General features: G+C 40.5%; 1 protein-coding gene across 1 annotated transcript in view; it reads right to left on the reverse strand.

Moving 5' to 3' along the window:
• The window catches only part of LOC126252272 (uncharacterized), a 53762-nt gene that overhangs the window by 9104 nt on the left and 29622 nt on the right, over nt 1–15036 (reverse strand). Inside the window, exons 2-3 of the mRNA XM_049953144.1 lie at nt 6376–6721; nt 5270–5469 (exon numbers count right to left, since the gene is read on the reverse strand). Coding sequence (XP_049809101.1) covers nt 5270–5469; nt 6376–6721 — 546 coding nt within the window. The remainder of the gene's footprint in view (nt 1–5269; nt 5470–6375; nt 6722–15036) is intronic.

Genomic DNA, 15036 nt, shown 5'->3' on the forward strand with positions numbered 1-15036 from the left:
CGGGCCGATACTCGAACTAGGGACTTTTGCCTTTCGCGGGCATGTGCTCTTCCGCTCAGCTACCCAAATATGACTCATGACTCCCCTGCTCCCTCCTCACCCCTTCAATTCTGCCGGTACCTCTTGGTAGAGCACTTGCCCACGAAAGGCAGTCCCGAGTTCGAGTCTCGGCCCGGCACACAGTTTTAATCTGCCAGGAAGTTTCATGTTTTACGTTGTAAATTACATGTTTATTGCAATGATAAATAGTAAACACAGTACACAGTGAAAATGCGCAATATTAAAGTATTAAAAGTTATATTTTTGAAGCTTGTGGGAAAGCAAGGTAGGGAAATGAAGTTGTACTGTGCTTTAATTTTGTGTAACAGTATGTGTCATTGTGAGTGTTTGCCGGTGTGCGGCTGATAATTTGCATGATGTACTCAGGTGTCACTGATCACTTCGAACCAGCTGAGATTGTGAACTAAATGTCTGTCTGAATCAACTGCTTCTAACAGACTTAGTTTTCTTTCTTTGTTGGCTATACGTAGTACTTCTGTGTGTACCTGGCATCTGTGTCCTCCTTTCAACTCATGTTTCGCCCAGGTGGAATCTAGCTGCGTTAGAGTTAAATCAGCCTAGTTGTTATAACCGTGCCTTTCTGACAAATATGCGGTTTGTTGCAGTCATTACAAGTGGTTTTGTTAACACCACTGTTACTTAATAAATCTTTTTTATCCTACATTCTATAGTGTATGCTGTGTTACAGAGTATTCGTCCGCTTCGTTACACTGACGCACGGAACAGTACCAGCTGAGATCCTGTGCATTCTTGTATTTTACTTACTCATGTAGAAGTTGGAGATATTCACATTACTTCTACCTCTGCCTTTCTTCAGCAGTACTAGCTTCTCCAGCACTAATTACCTTTTTCAGTTTCTTCCTTACATTCCTTAACAGTGCGTAAACCACGAAAGTTTTGCTTCGTTTGATTGCAGCGGTACCTGATAATCTCCAACGGATCACAGCATTTTCCAGTTTAGCGCTATGCGATTTTCTGATGGCACACGCCAACAGATCTTGCAATCGTGATTTTGTACTTTAAAATAAAATTATCCATTATGTTCCTTTAGATGTTTCGCAGAGCGTTGCTCCTACCGTTATTTGTGCGTAACGCTGTACACCTTAGGGTAATAAGTGCACAATTGTTATATCGGGACATTTATCTGGCGTGTTCGCTTGTTCTACAGTCATTTCAGCTTCATTCACGAGTCTGCGATTCGCTTAATTAACTAATGCCGTGGGCACGCTTCATTAAACCAAAGGCATGAATGTTGCACGGATGTAAAACAATCATACTGCAGCCTCGGGGATTCCTAGCGAGCGCAAGGGTCATGAAAACCGTACTGTCGGCTGCATGAATTCGCCATCGGAACCAAAACTGTTCGCAGTAACAATTTTTTGTCGACGGCAGATAATTCCGTTTCATGTCCAAAGCTGTTGTAGCGAGCTCGTAAAACTTTCAGCAGCGCGCGGCAATCATTGACGTCCAGTTTGACGCCACGGGGAAGTAATTAGGGCTTTTATCGGCACACGTCAACACCAAATTACCTGCTGCGTCCGCCCCACGTCCCGAACTCAGACCTGAGTTGTAATTGTAGCGCCCGCTGCTTTATATCCGAAACTCGCAGAAATTTGGGAGGTAATAACGATTTATGACGATCCTGTTCCAAGCTCTCAGCGATTTATTGGTTCTCGTTGCGTAGTGACAAAGACATATTCCGCCTGCTAATCAGATGACCACCGATTAATGAAATAAACAAAATTCATCTTTGTCAGGACCGGCTGAAAAGGGAAAGTAAAAATATTTATGTATTCGCTGACGATAGAGCAAAAGCCTGCATGTTTAAATTAGTAAATGTATTTCATGCTGCCCAATCACACGATTTCAGGGTCTAAAACACATTTCATATTGCAGGAGTTATTGCAGCCGAGGTTACTCGAAACAACTTCAGTGTTTAACAACGAGTGTGGTGGTGATTGTTGACAGTGTAACGCCCCAACGACCACCTTAAAGTCAATTAAGAAGGAACATGAAGTAGGGAGAGTTATCTTGGCAGTTACGACATCTTTGCCGATGAGCTAACACGAAAGAGTTTTGTCAACAACTACATTGTACACCACTGACCATATTTGTTAGCGAAAGAGAAAGTAGAAACATCGAATTTCAGCAATGGACAAATATCCATGTGACAAATGTGAAATTAATATCTCAAAAGTCCAAAGTAATATCATCAGAGATAACTTTTATGTGGAAGAGAGTTGTAAGCGCATCGAAGAAATTCAATGCTCCTACAATGCTCTTCCACAGAAGAAGTCGCTTGCTAGAACTCATCCAGTACAGACATACGAGAGCAGTTCTGAACTGAATTATTGAGATTGCGAATCGTGACGAGATTGTTTTCGAGTTTAGAAGTGTTTGTTGCGTGACGGGATTCACGGCTTAAGAAACTGATTTTATGAACTGAGACAGGAACAGATAGACTCATTTAACCGTGCACTACGGGTTAATTGAAATCTAATACCTTAAGGAGAAGTGAACATTCTATGAAAGAATGCACGCAATTAGTCTTGAGTAGGACCCAAGGACACGACATTATAAAGATAAAACAATTACGCTAAAGTGTTGAGTTGTGGTAATTGCCAAGAAACTATAACACAATCGGACTGACTTAACTACACTATTCCGTGTGCGTGTGGTGCGGAAGTTATAAGTGTTTAGTGATAAAATAACAATAAACTGTTCGTTACCAGTTAAATACCCGGTGTGGACTACATCATTAAATAGTTTGATAAATGACTAAATCAACGACTACTCATGAAACACTATTTCATTGAAGTGCAGATATTCACGTCATTAGTTGAGATGTGAACTTCAAAATATTTTCGTATTACGACACAATCTTACAAGACTGAATCAAAAAGTATCTCTGGATCTCGCTGCATAGGCCGGTATTACACTATCAAATTTCTTTGTCAAAGATTTGATCAAAGTTGTGATCCAATATTCCGTCCAATATATTTGACAAAGATCTTTGACGTAGCGCTACAAGGTGTATTACACTGTCATCAAATTTTTCGTCAAAGTTCAAGATGGCTGACAACAACTTGTTATTAACCGCAGCAGTTCTACGTACTCCAATTGCATTGTGTGCACATGCGGAAAAGAAGTGGAGGGAAAAAATGGAACCATACATACGAGGTTGACAGTCTTAAAAGTCCTGCGATTACAACTTGATAATAAATTCAGTTGGGAGGAGCATACCACAGAACTGCAGAAAGGCCTTAACAAATCTGTATTTGCAATTCGAGTGTTAGCAGACATAGGCAACATAAAAATGAAAAAGCTTGCATACTTTCATTCCATAATGCCATATGGGATAATATTTTGGGGTAAATCTTGAAGTCAAACAAAAGTTATCAAGGTCCAAAAGCGTGTAATACGTATTATTTGTGGAGTAAATTCACGGACCTCCTGCAGAAACCTCTTCAAAGAACTGGGTATACTCACTACTGCCTCTCAGTATATTTACTTCTTAATAAAATTTGTCGTAAATAATATATCTCTTTTTCCAACAAACAACTCAGTTCATACATACAATACCAGTAACAAAAATGATCTGCACAAGGACTTAAAAGCACTTACTTTAGTTCAAAAAGGGGTCCACTACTCAGGAACACTCATCTTCAATAATTTGCCAGGAAACAAAAAAATTTGTTAGAAATAAAGATCAGTTTAAAAGGAGCCTGAAAGACTTACTACTGGCCAACTCCTTCTACTCCATTGGCGAAATTTTTAATAGAAACAAATGATGTATTGTATTTATTCATACTATTAGTATTGTTATTTCAGCTTAAAAAAAATCGACATGTTCCACATCCACGAGGATCTCCTCAGCACGGATCTATGGAACGAAAAACTAATCTAATCTGTGTGAAGCCGTGGGTTTTACGACGACACGATAAAAGCATTCAACAAAACTTGTTACGTAAGCTTACAGTGGAAGACGTCAAGTCGTACATCAATTACTTAAGAATGGATGAGCATACATTTCTGTATGTGCTCAATGAAGTGTATCCTCATATCACAAAGCACAATATTCACTTAAGAACTGCTACATCTTCAGAAGACAGGCTCACTATAACACTCCGATTCCTTGCTACAGGAGAGGGTTATGTTAGGTTAGGTTAGGTCAGGTTAGGTCTCCAATCTTCTTAATCTATTTTTGTATTCAGGGTGCCTCACGTTGTAAAGCGCCTCATCAGCTTCAGACATCTCTATTAATTTTGTAGTTGTCGGCACACACCAATTGTATTTACCGGCAATGTTTAAGCCGCGTACACACTGCCACTGGAAACATGTTTCTGCCGGAAACATTGTTTTCTGCGATGTTTCGCAATTGTTTCCGACTTTGTTTCTGGTCTCTGTTTCCGTCCACACTGGCGGCAAACATTTCTCGTGTGTTCACGCCGTCTGCAGTGCCCCTTGTGTTCGTATCGTCTGCTGCTGCGTTATGTCTGGTGTCGAAGAAACAATAATGATATGTGGAGCTGCATTATTAATGCTAGAAGGTTTACACAAACAAAATGAAAGGCGTCCTCGTCGTTGGTGGAGAAAAACATTCTATACAAGGACTGGCGGAAATAACCTGCTAAGTGAGCTGAGTATGGAAGACGGCTCTGGCTTCCGCAACTTCACTCGGATCTCACCTACCGATTTTGAATATCTGGCAAATATGATATCACCATTTGTTTCAATTTCAGGAAAGCTATTTCAGTCAACCAAAGGCTTGCAGTTACTCTTCGTTTCCTGGCAACAGGAGATTCATTTCAGAGCCTTGCGTATTTATTTCGCATTTCGAAACAAGCAATATCTAAAATAGTACCCGAAGTATGTGGAGCTCTGGTGGAAGTACTGAAGGATTATGTAAAGGTAAGTAAATGAAAAACATCGTTAAATAAGCACATTTTTGAAGTGTTATTATTTCTCAATTACGTTACATAAATCGTCAAACACAACTTCTGCAACTGCGTTGTCACTGTCTACATAGCTTGTAAATGTAACAGGGGAATTGTTACTTGATGATGATGGCCCTGCTGCATTCATACCCCTTTTCGACTGCTCACTTTCTAAATACGCTACATGTTGTTTCATTAGTACATTATTAAGCAAAGCCATTGTTTTTGCTCGTTGTAACTCGGGCAATTTCCTTAAAACTGAGGCCACATACTGTCCATACGCACTGCATTCATCGTCCTTGTCTTCTTGTTTTTGCAGCACTTTAGCTAGCAATTGAGACGCAATCTTGAAGGGTTGCTGCATGTCTTTTTTCTCGCCCATCATCCTTCTGATTTTTGGTGGTGGAGGACTGGAAGGTCCAGCTGCAACCTCTTCATCCTCATTTGTGCCCTCTGGCGAATGTACCAAAACCTGAAAATCAAATTTCTTTCTTTCAGATACCTGCGACTGAAAACGACTGGAGTGAAACAGCATGTTTATTCTCACAGATTCTTCAGTTCCCCCATTGTGTCGGAGCAATTGACGGAAAACATATCGTGCTACAGTGCCCTGTTGGTAGTGGAAGTGAATATTATAATTATAAAGGTTCATTCAGCATTGTGTTGCTTGCTGTCGTCGATGCCAGCTACAACTTTTTGTACGCAGATATCGGCTGCCAAGGCAGAATATCAGATGGTGGTGTGTTCAAAAACGCGAGCATAAATGAGTTAATTAACAAAAAGAAACTTAACTTGCCACATGCCGAATGCTTACCAGGTGGCACCAAGGCCCTACCATATGTTTTTGTAGCAGACGATGCTTTTCCCTTACAGGAAAACATTATGAAACCCTAGCCGGGAAAACAGGTTAAAGGTTCAAAAGAGAGAGTTTTTAATTACAGACTTTCAAGGGCCAGAATGGTTGTTGAGAACACTTTCGGCATTATGGCTTCAGTTTTTCGTGTGTTTAGAAAACCTATGTTGCTACAACCGGAAAAGGCAAGAACTGTCACACTTACAGCTGTATGTCTCCACAATTTTTTAAGGCGGAATGCTGCGGCAAGGAACCAGTACACCCCACATGGAAGCTTCGATTCCTACGATTTACAAACAGATGAAATGATTCCAGGCACATGGAGACGAGATGACACTGCATCAGTTTTCATTTCAGCACAGAACATACCAAGGAAAGCTGCTTCCACGAATAAACAAATTCGAGATGAATTCGCTAATTATTTTTTAAGCCCACAAAGAAGTGTACCGAGGCAAAATAACTATGGGTGAATGTGACCGTGTACTATAAAATACAAATAAAGACAAACAAGCATAATTTTCGTACCTCATTTTCCACAGTATCTGTTGTCTCCTTTGCCTCATGTACATCGTCCAAGAACTGCAGTAGCCGATAGCCGAACCAGTTCGAGTCATACGCAGTGTCTGCACCACTACCAGATGGTCTGCTGGCAATAAATTTTCTTTTCTCGCGCCTGTACCCAACCACGAGCGATCGTATTTTCTTCTCAACACTTCCCTTGTCCGTGCCAAAAGCTGCTGCAATTTTTGCAAGTGCATCGTGTTTTTTAACGGTATTTTTGTAATCCTTGCTCCGGACGTTCCATAAACAATCCTCCCCCTGGTACATTGCAATTAAATCGACAATTTGTTGCCTTGACCACTCCATTATTCTACAAAAACAAAGCGAAAACGAAAACGACCGTAAACAGAACACCGCTAAAAAGTTGACGACACACACACACATACGCTAGCGCCGTGCAGCGGTGACAAGTGGTAGCTAGCCGGAAACATTGTTTCCTTTGATCTGTAGCGACACTGCTACGGATAGATGTTTCTGTGTTTCGAAACATGTTTCGAAACATGTTTCCAAATGGTGTCCACATCAAGCTACCGGAAACATGTTTTGAAAACATGTTTCAGTCTCAGTGTGTACGCGGCTTTATAAAAACACTACAGGCGACAGAACGCTGCAGCGATGCTAGCGCTCCATGTGGTAACATGTCACATTGCAGTGAACAGAAGACAAGCGGTTTCTTTGATCAAATATACAGCGCGGCCCTAGATTTGATCAAATATTTGACGACATTTGACAAAGTCCCTATTACACTATCAAATATCTTTGACAAAGATATTGGACAAAGAAATTTGACAGTGTAATACCGGCCATACCAGCACAATAATTCCATAGCAACGAGACAACAGCGTAAAAAAAAAAATGTTAACTAAAATATTTCCTCGCAATCAGTGGTGTGTGCTATGCGAACGAGAGAAGAATTAATAACTACTGCAAATCCAGGCAATGAGCAATACAATATTAATAATGAAAAGCATCAATTATACGAGTTCGCATAAGTGGAATCGCGACGGGCTTGTAATTGAGATACGACTACGCGAGGAACGCCTTTTCGGAAGTTTTTCAGGTTTTTTTTTTCCTCCCGTTAATCTACGGGGACTGACGATATATCGAATCGTGTCTCTACTCTGCCGCGAGGGCTGTGGCAGTAGCAGTTCTACGGCGTCGACTACATCAGCACGCGGTTGGAATCCGGGGGCACGCGCCACAGCAGACAACGGGAACAGTTGTTAAGAATGGGAATGCAACCACGCTGTTATACAATGCAGTTATTCTTATATTTCTGTTGCAGTATCTTGTTCCATTTGTCTTTACAGTTATTGTAGGTTTCGTTCAAACTTCAGATATGTTCATAACTATGAAAACAAGTAAAAGACATGCTGAGGTTGATCTTACATATCTAATCTAAAATACCCATATGACAAATACACAGGTTGAGGAGAAATATGTGAAAATACCCCGAGAAATGTATGCTTCAACATAAATGCAGATGCTAGCCACGATTGCAATGTACGCTGTTGTATTTGACCACGAACGGCACCTGTGGAATGTCGTCAATACGTTGCAAGCGTCAATCGTGCTCAAAAAAGTGTCCTGTTTAGTTGTGAGTGCATTTTGTTGGAGCTAGGTGATTTCGAACGTGGGCGAATTACTGGTGCTCCGAAGGTTGATTCTTCCATAACCAAGATAGCGAAGTGTTTGATATGAGGGTTGTCCAGAAAGTTAGTTCCGATCGGCCGCTAAATGGAAACCACAGCGAAAATCAGAAACATTTTATTTGAAAGAGTTAGCTACACTTTCCAGATACCTCTACATAGCCGCCGCTACGACTTAGACATTTTCGAAGCGTCATACCAAGTTCCAACACCATCGTCATAGATGGCAGCCGACTCTGCTTTCCGATAATTCTCTACGCTGGTCTATACCGCGTAGCCTGTGCCCAAGTGTTGCCTTCGTATCTATCGTTCCATGTAAGCAGAGATGATACTCAGGACGAGTCAATTAGGGCTGTGTTGTGGGTAATCGAACACTTCCCATCGGAAAGGCTGCAGGAGCGTCTTCACTGCCCCTGCAGAGTGCGACTGAGAATAGCCATGAAGCAGGAAGTGTGTGGTAGCAGTGTTAGGTGGGCTGCGTTCATTAAGGCGAAGCCTCTCAGCGGGGCCTCCTACTTGGCTGGTGACATCGTTGTTCTTGGCACCTTCACTCGCTCACAGTGCGCTCACAACTGAAAAGAGCGTCTTGATGCGATCTACGGTCATACTAGAGACACTACCCAACACATCTGTGCAAAGCTTCATTGGGTTTTCACTGTGGTGTCCATTTCGCGAGGGATCGGAACTTACTGTGGTGTCCATTTCGCGAGCGATCGGAACTTACTTTCTGGACAACCCTCGAATATCAAGAGGCCCCAGTTTAAGATTTATAGCGGATCCAGAGAAATCAGAAAAGCACTATTTGATGATCGTGCATGTTGACTGATCGTAACAGATGATCTCTGAAGAGGATTGTGACGAAAAATAAGAGGACGGCAGCTGAAAAAGTCACTGCAGAACTGAGTGTTGCACTCGCGAACCCAGTCAGCACCAAAACAATACAAAGGGACCACCATAAGCAGGAATTACAGGACGAGCTGCAATTCCAAAATCACTCATCAGTGTCGCAAATGCCAGTGACAGGAAAACGTCACCCCTAAACAACAAAACATGGCCTTCGGAGCAATGGAAGAGAGTCATCAGGTGGGATGAGTCTTATTTCTCATTCGTTTCCGCCGAGAGCGAAACATGGAGCGGGTCTGGTGATGACCTCGCCAGCCATATCCTGGTATTTCTTGCACCCTATGGTTACTCTGCAAGGTCGCATTACTGCCAAGGTCTATGTGATTATTTTGGATGACCAGGTCCATCCCATAATACAACGTTTGTTCTCAATGGCGATGCGTATTGCAAGAAGACATGTTCCCCGTACGAAAACTTGCGTTATCCAGGACTGGTTTTGTGAGTATGTAGATGTCCCCTGGTCACCACAGTTCCCATCTCTTAATAATGCAGCTGCTTTATGGCCTGCATTGGAGAGAAGGTGTGTGCTGTTCCAGTCTCTTCTGTACCTAAGGTCCATCACCATTCCCTTTGGATCCCTACGTAATTCGGTGCTCTCCGATACGCACGATCGAGCAGCGGAGGAGTGGTACTCAAGCGTCAACTTTAGGTTACAATATCTCCGGATGTAATTATCATTTTACAATGCAACAAACGGCACTGATTATGTATTTGTTTATATGTTCAGATGTGCTAACAAAACTAATGGGGTTCCCTTTAAAAAAACGTAGGTTTGTGTTAAAGAACATACTTCCGTGCATTTTTTTATGGTTTGTATTAACCAATTACACTAGCCCCTATCCTCACGTTCGGCTTGTGGAATCGATTCGTCAGTATTTGATGTGGTTTACGAAATACGAGGGCGGTTCAGAAAGTAACCTCCGATTGGTCACAGTGCGGGTTGTGGGGGGAGTAGCGACGCCATCTGTGCGTTCACGCACTCAACAGGTCAGTCGGCATCAAGTCGTGGTCGAGTGAACGTTGTACCTGCGCTAGTTTAGTTTTTGTGGCAGTTTGAAATGTGTGCTGCAATAGAAAACCCCGCCAAATGTGAAGTGCGTGCTGTCATAAGGTTTTTTACAGCCAAAGGATATTCTGCAGCAGCTATTCATCGTGAGCTTTGTGCCGTGTACGGACCAAGAGTTATGAGTGAAGGAGTTGTCCGTGAATAAATAAAAGTTGACGAGATAACGTTCATGATGAAGAGAGGAGTGGTAGACCATCATTGGTGACTGACGTACTCGTTCAGACAGTTGATGCAAAAGTTCGTGAAAATCGACGTTTCTCAATGTCGGAGTTGTCTACTGGTTTTCCACAGATTTCTAAGACTCTCTTGTACGAGATAGTGACAGCAAGATTGGGTTACCGTAAGTTCTGTGCACGATGGGTGCCCAAAATTCTTACCGACCACCACAAAACTCAAAGAATGGCCTCTGCATTAGACTTTCTGTCACGTTATGAGGACGAAGGAGAACCATTGTTAAACAGAATCGTGACCGGTGACGAAACCTGGATTAAGTACGTGAACCCTGAGACAAAAGAACAATCAAAGATGTGGGCACATTCAAATTCGCCTACCAAACCAAGAAAAGCCTCGCAAGATTTTTCTGCCAGAAAACTGATGGCAACGGTGTTTTGGGATGCCAAAGGGGTGTTGTTGGTTGAATTCATGGAACGTGGTACGACCATTAATCAAGACGTGTACTGTGAAACAATAAAAAAGTTACGACGGGCTATACAGAACAAACGCCGTGGTATGCTGACTTCCGGTATCGTTTTTTTGCACGATAACGCCCGTCCTCACTCTGCTCGCAGAACAACGGCCCTTCTTGAGTCCTTCAAGTGGGACGTTATCAACCATCCACCTTACAGCCCAGACCTGGCGCCAAGTGATTATCACCTCTTCATGCATTTGAAGAAATGGCTCGGGTCACAGCGGTTTGATGACGACGAAGAGCTCAAAGATGCGGTCACAGGCTGGCTCCAGGCACAAGCGGGTGATTTTTATGCAGAAGGAATTTCAAAGCTTGTGAAGAGATACGATAAGTGCCTCAATCGCTATGGAGACTATGTAGAAAAATAGTGCAAAGATGTAGTTGTAAGATGTATATATTAAAATATTTTTATTTAACTTGGTGTATTTTTTTAAATCAACCGGAGGTTACTTTCTGAACGGCCCTCGTATATCCAGCGGTAATGTTAGGTAACTCACCCTGTATATCAAGAAACCATGCATAAACACTAAGTCGGATCTAAAAACCCTTAAGATGCACGTACTTCAAGCGTACAGTATGAAACTACTGTACCAAAAGAGATTAAATGAGTAATGTCAAATCAAACCAGTAAGAAACTACAAATGCAAAATAGACCACTATTAAAAAAATTATAATGGACGCATGCGCTGAAGCCTTAGGAATGAGGAAACGGAAATACTCTAAAAAGGGAGTAATAATTTGTAGTGACCAAGTTAGCAAGTGAAAAAAAGACAAAAAGGAAAGTTGTCTAAAAACCATATCAGTAACTAATAATGAGAATAAAAGAATGTAAAAAATTAAAAACTTACAATGTGTATCACTGTGTACAGGTATATCACAATTCGCCAAAACATCGCTCACGTAATATGAAACGTCATATCTACCAGGGCGCTACGGGATTAACTGCCAAGAGCGAGTTCATGAGACGAACTGACACAAGCACAACATGTGTCGCTGCAGTACATAGATCCTGTTTGTAATTTAATTTGAAAACAACCTTGATTCCAAATATGCATATATAAAAATCTTCTCTAAAATGTTTATAAAGCATATTTGAATATTGCTAACAAACTTGATACACCACATTTACAATACTTGCATTATCTCATTTTGACACTGCAAGTACCTTTATTGACAAGTATAGTTACAAAAGAAAAAGAAAAATCTTTTAAATCTTCTTATAAGAAACTGAAGTAAGACTGTACGCTGATAAAGTTCAGTAAACTATCAAAATCAAAATACAGCCGTGTTAAGCCTTATATCTAAAGCTAACCGACCAATCTGAAAATTACACTAGTATAGTGTAACATTCATACTTAGTGCACCAAAAATTTAGGCAGTGCAATAACCTGTACCAGGCCCATGAATAGTACGTAGGATAGCAACGAAAAAACAATTACAGTCCGCATCACAGACTGTGCATACGGACGTATGCTGCCAAATGACGTGTTTTGGGAGTGATGTTTCGGCGAATCGTGATGCACATAGGAATTTTAATTTTGATGAACCAACCCATCGCTCATCTAATGCTTTATTTACCTAGAAATTCAATGGAAAGATTGTGTGTGTAGATGGTGTAAGATGTTTATAAGAACGTCTATGAAGGTACATTGTCATTTGGTTCTTCTATGGGTTAACGTTACATTGTTTGTATAGCACTTTGTAGCACGACTTCTAATTTTATTATAGGTCTGAAGATGATTACTTAGTTTTACCGAAACCGGTAATCTATAACATAGCTTTTTGTGAGGATTTCGACTAAGAAATTCTTCTTCTAAGTAAACACTACAGATCGTCGCTGTTAACTCAACATGAGTAAAGTAATAAATAAGTCTTCTTTGTTAAAGAAAGAAATACGAAAAATTAAACGCGAAAATTGCGATGAATGTGTGAGAGAAATAGAACACTGAAGTTCGTGAAAGACAAAACAATACATACAACATTACGAAGCACTTGAATAAGTAAGATACTCTACAGTTAAATGTAATATCCGAAAAGGAATGGTTAAAGTACTTAAAATGTTTATGGACTGATAATGAAGAAGAATCTGAAATATAAACACCAAAAGCAGAAACTATGTAGATTTGAAAACAGTTGAAGAAAAAGTTGTGATCAAAATGGTTCAAATGGCTCTGAGCACTATGGGACTTAACATCTATGGTCATCAGTCCCCTAGAACTTAGAACTACTTAAACCTAACTAACCTAAGGACAGCACACAACACCCAGCCATCACGAGGCAGAGAAAATCCCTGACCCCGCCGGGAATCGAACCCGGGGACCCGGGCGTAGGAAGCGAGAACGCTACCGCACGACCTTGTGATCAAAGAAACAAAAGAAAGTGCCTGTCACTCACAATATAAACATGGAGATGATTAAATATGCATCTGATCAACTTACGCATGAATTCTTTAATTTTATGAATGTTTGCTGGCTGAGTGGACATGTGCTGGACGAATGGAATGAAACTTTGATATGCCCTATTTACAAGAAAGGCAGTAAATCTCAATGTGCAAATTACTGAGGAATAAATTCAATAAATTGCAGCTGTGATCTGTGTGCTAAAATTATAAACAAGAGATTAGTATGGATACTGGAGGCACGTACATTAGAGGCACAACATGGCGTTAGAAAGGGAAGATCATGACCTGATTCTCTTTCGACTATAGCCCAAGTAACAGAGGAAAGAATGGAGTTCGGGCTGCCAACTTTTATGTTTTTATTGATTATTAAAAGAAGTTTGAGAAGATAATGCGGAAACTTGTAAGGGAATCATTTAAGAAATTGGGAGTTCCAGTACATCTGATTATGGCAAGTCAGTCAGCACACAAAAATAATAAGAATCTGTACTGTGAGGAATATGAAAGAAACTGCAGATATAAATTAAGAACTGAGACAAGTCTGTCCACTGTCCCCGATCTTTTTTATGCTTACATTGAGGATATCATTCGTAAGTGGTTGACACATTATAAATGATAATTTTAATTTTAAGACTATGTTTTTGTTGACAGTCAGATTATAACAGGAGAATCTGTGGAAAAGTTTGAAATTTCAGTACACAAATAGAGTGAAACTGCCGCCAAATACGGAATGATAATATTGATAGATAAAACAGTAATGATGGGATCTCAAGGACTGGAGCCCATAAGAGCCAAAATTATTATACATAGACAAAAACTGAAGAAGTAAGAGAGTTGAAATATTTAGGGTGCAGTTTTAAATATTCCAAGTCAAATGATGTAGAGCAAAAATTGGACAGATTAAGACATATCTGTGGAACTGGCTAACGTACATTAAAACATAACGTGCGGAAAGAAACATTAATTAAACTCTACAGAGTAGCTGTTGTATAGCAGCGAATGTTGAACCCTAACAGCTGATTTATTACGACGAATCGAATTATCAGAGACGAAGTTCTACCACTTTGTAGCGCGATATTCATTGTTGTACTATGAAAGAAACACCGATATTTGATAAGAACTAAATCTTCAACCTATTACAGGTATAACAGTTCTGAGGTGGAAGAGGCCTAAAGGCTGAATCCTTGAAGACGATGATGATAATGATGATGATGAAAACCGTACAGGGCCTGCATTTATCTGAGACGACTGGAATCTCATTTGAATGCCAACGGTTTTCTTACACCGTATTGGGTGTGCTAATGTTTCTTGCTGCTTCAGTATTTTTGTCCACCCTCCGTATAATCATAGTGAAATAAGTAGCAATGAGTGCTAAAGTTGTTCAACATGAAATGTGATAGAATGTGACCACTATCCATGTCCATAATCGTTACATGAATTTGCAACTATTTCCCTGAAGAAAAAAAAAATTGTATGGGATTCCGTTGAAAACCGTACAGGAATACTGGAAGCTGTTCTAAATATCAACAGTTTTCGTACACCTTATCAGCCAGAGTAAATTCTTCTGTTTTTGGTGTTTCCGTATTTTTGTTCACCGCCTGTATTAGTGTATACATTACCTAATATACTGCAGAACAATGTTAGTTTTATGTGTTGTTTACAGCCTCCATGGGTCGCTAATATATATATACATTACAACGTCAGGAATAGAACGACGTGCAAACCGTATTCTTTCCGACGAGAGTGCAAGGGAACAGTAGAACAACCATAGACAACATTTTTGTTCAATCCTCGTTACTGGAAGCGCATTCTGTCAGCAAAAAGGTGAATGGCCTTTCAGATCATGATGCACAAATTTTAACTCTAAAAGGTTTTTGTGCTGCAACACATGTTACATATAGTTATCAACTGTTTAGGAAAG

The sequence above is a fragment of the Schistocerca nitens genome, chromosome 4 (genome assembly GCF_023898315.1).
Source record: "Schistocerca nitens isolate TAMUIC-IGC-003100 chromosome 4, iqSchNite1.1, whole genome shotgun sequence".
NCBI classification, from domain to species: Eukaryota; Metazoa; Arthropoda; class Insecta; order Orthoptera; family Acrididae; genus Schistocerca; species Schistocerca nitens.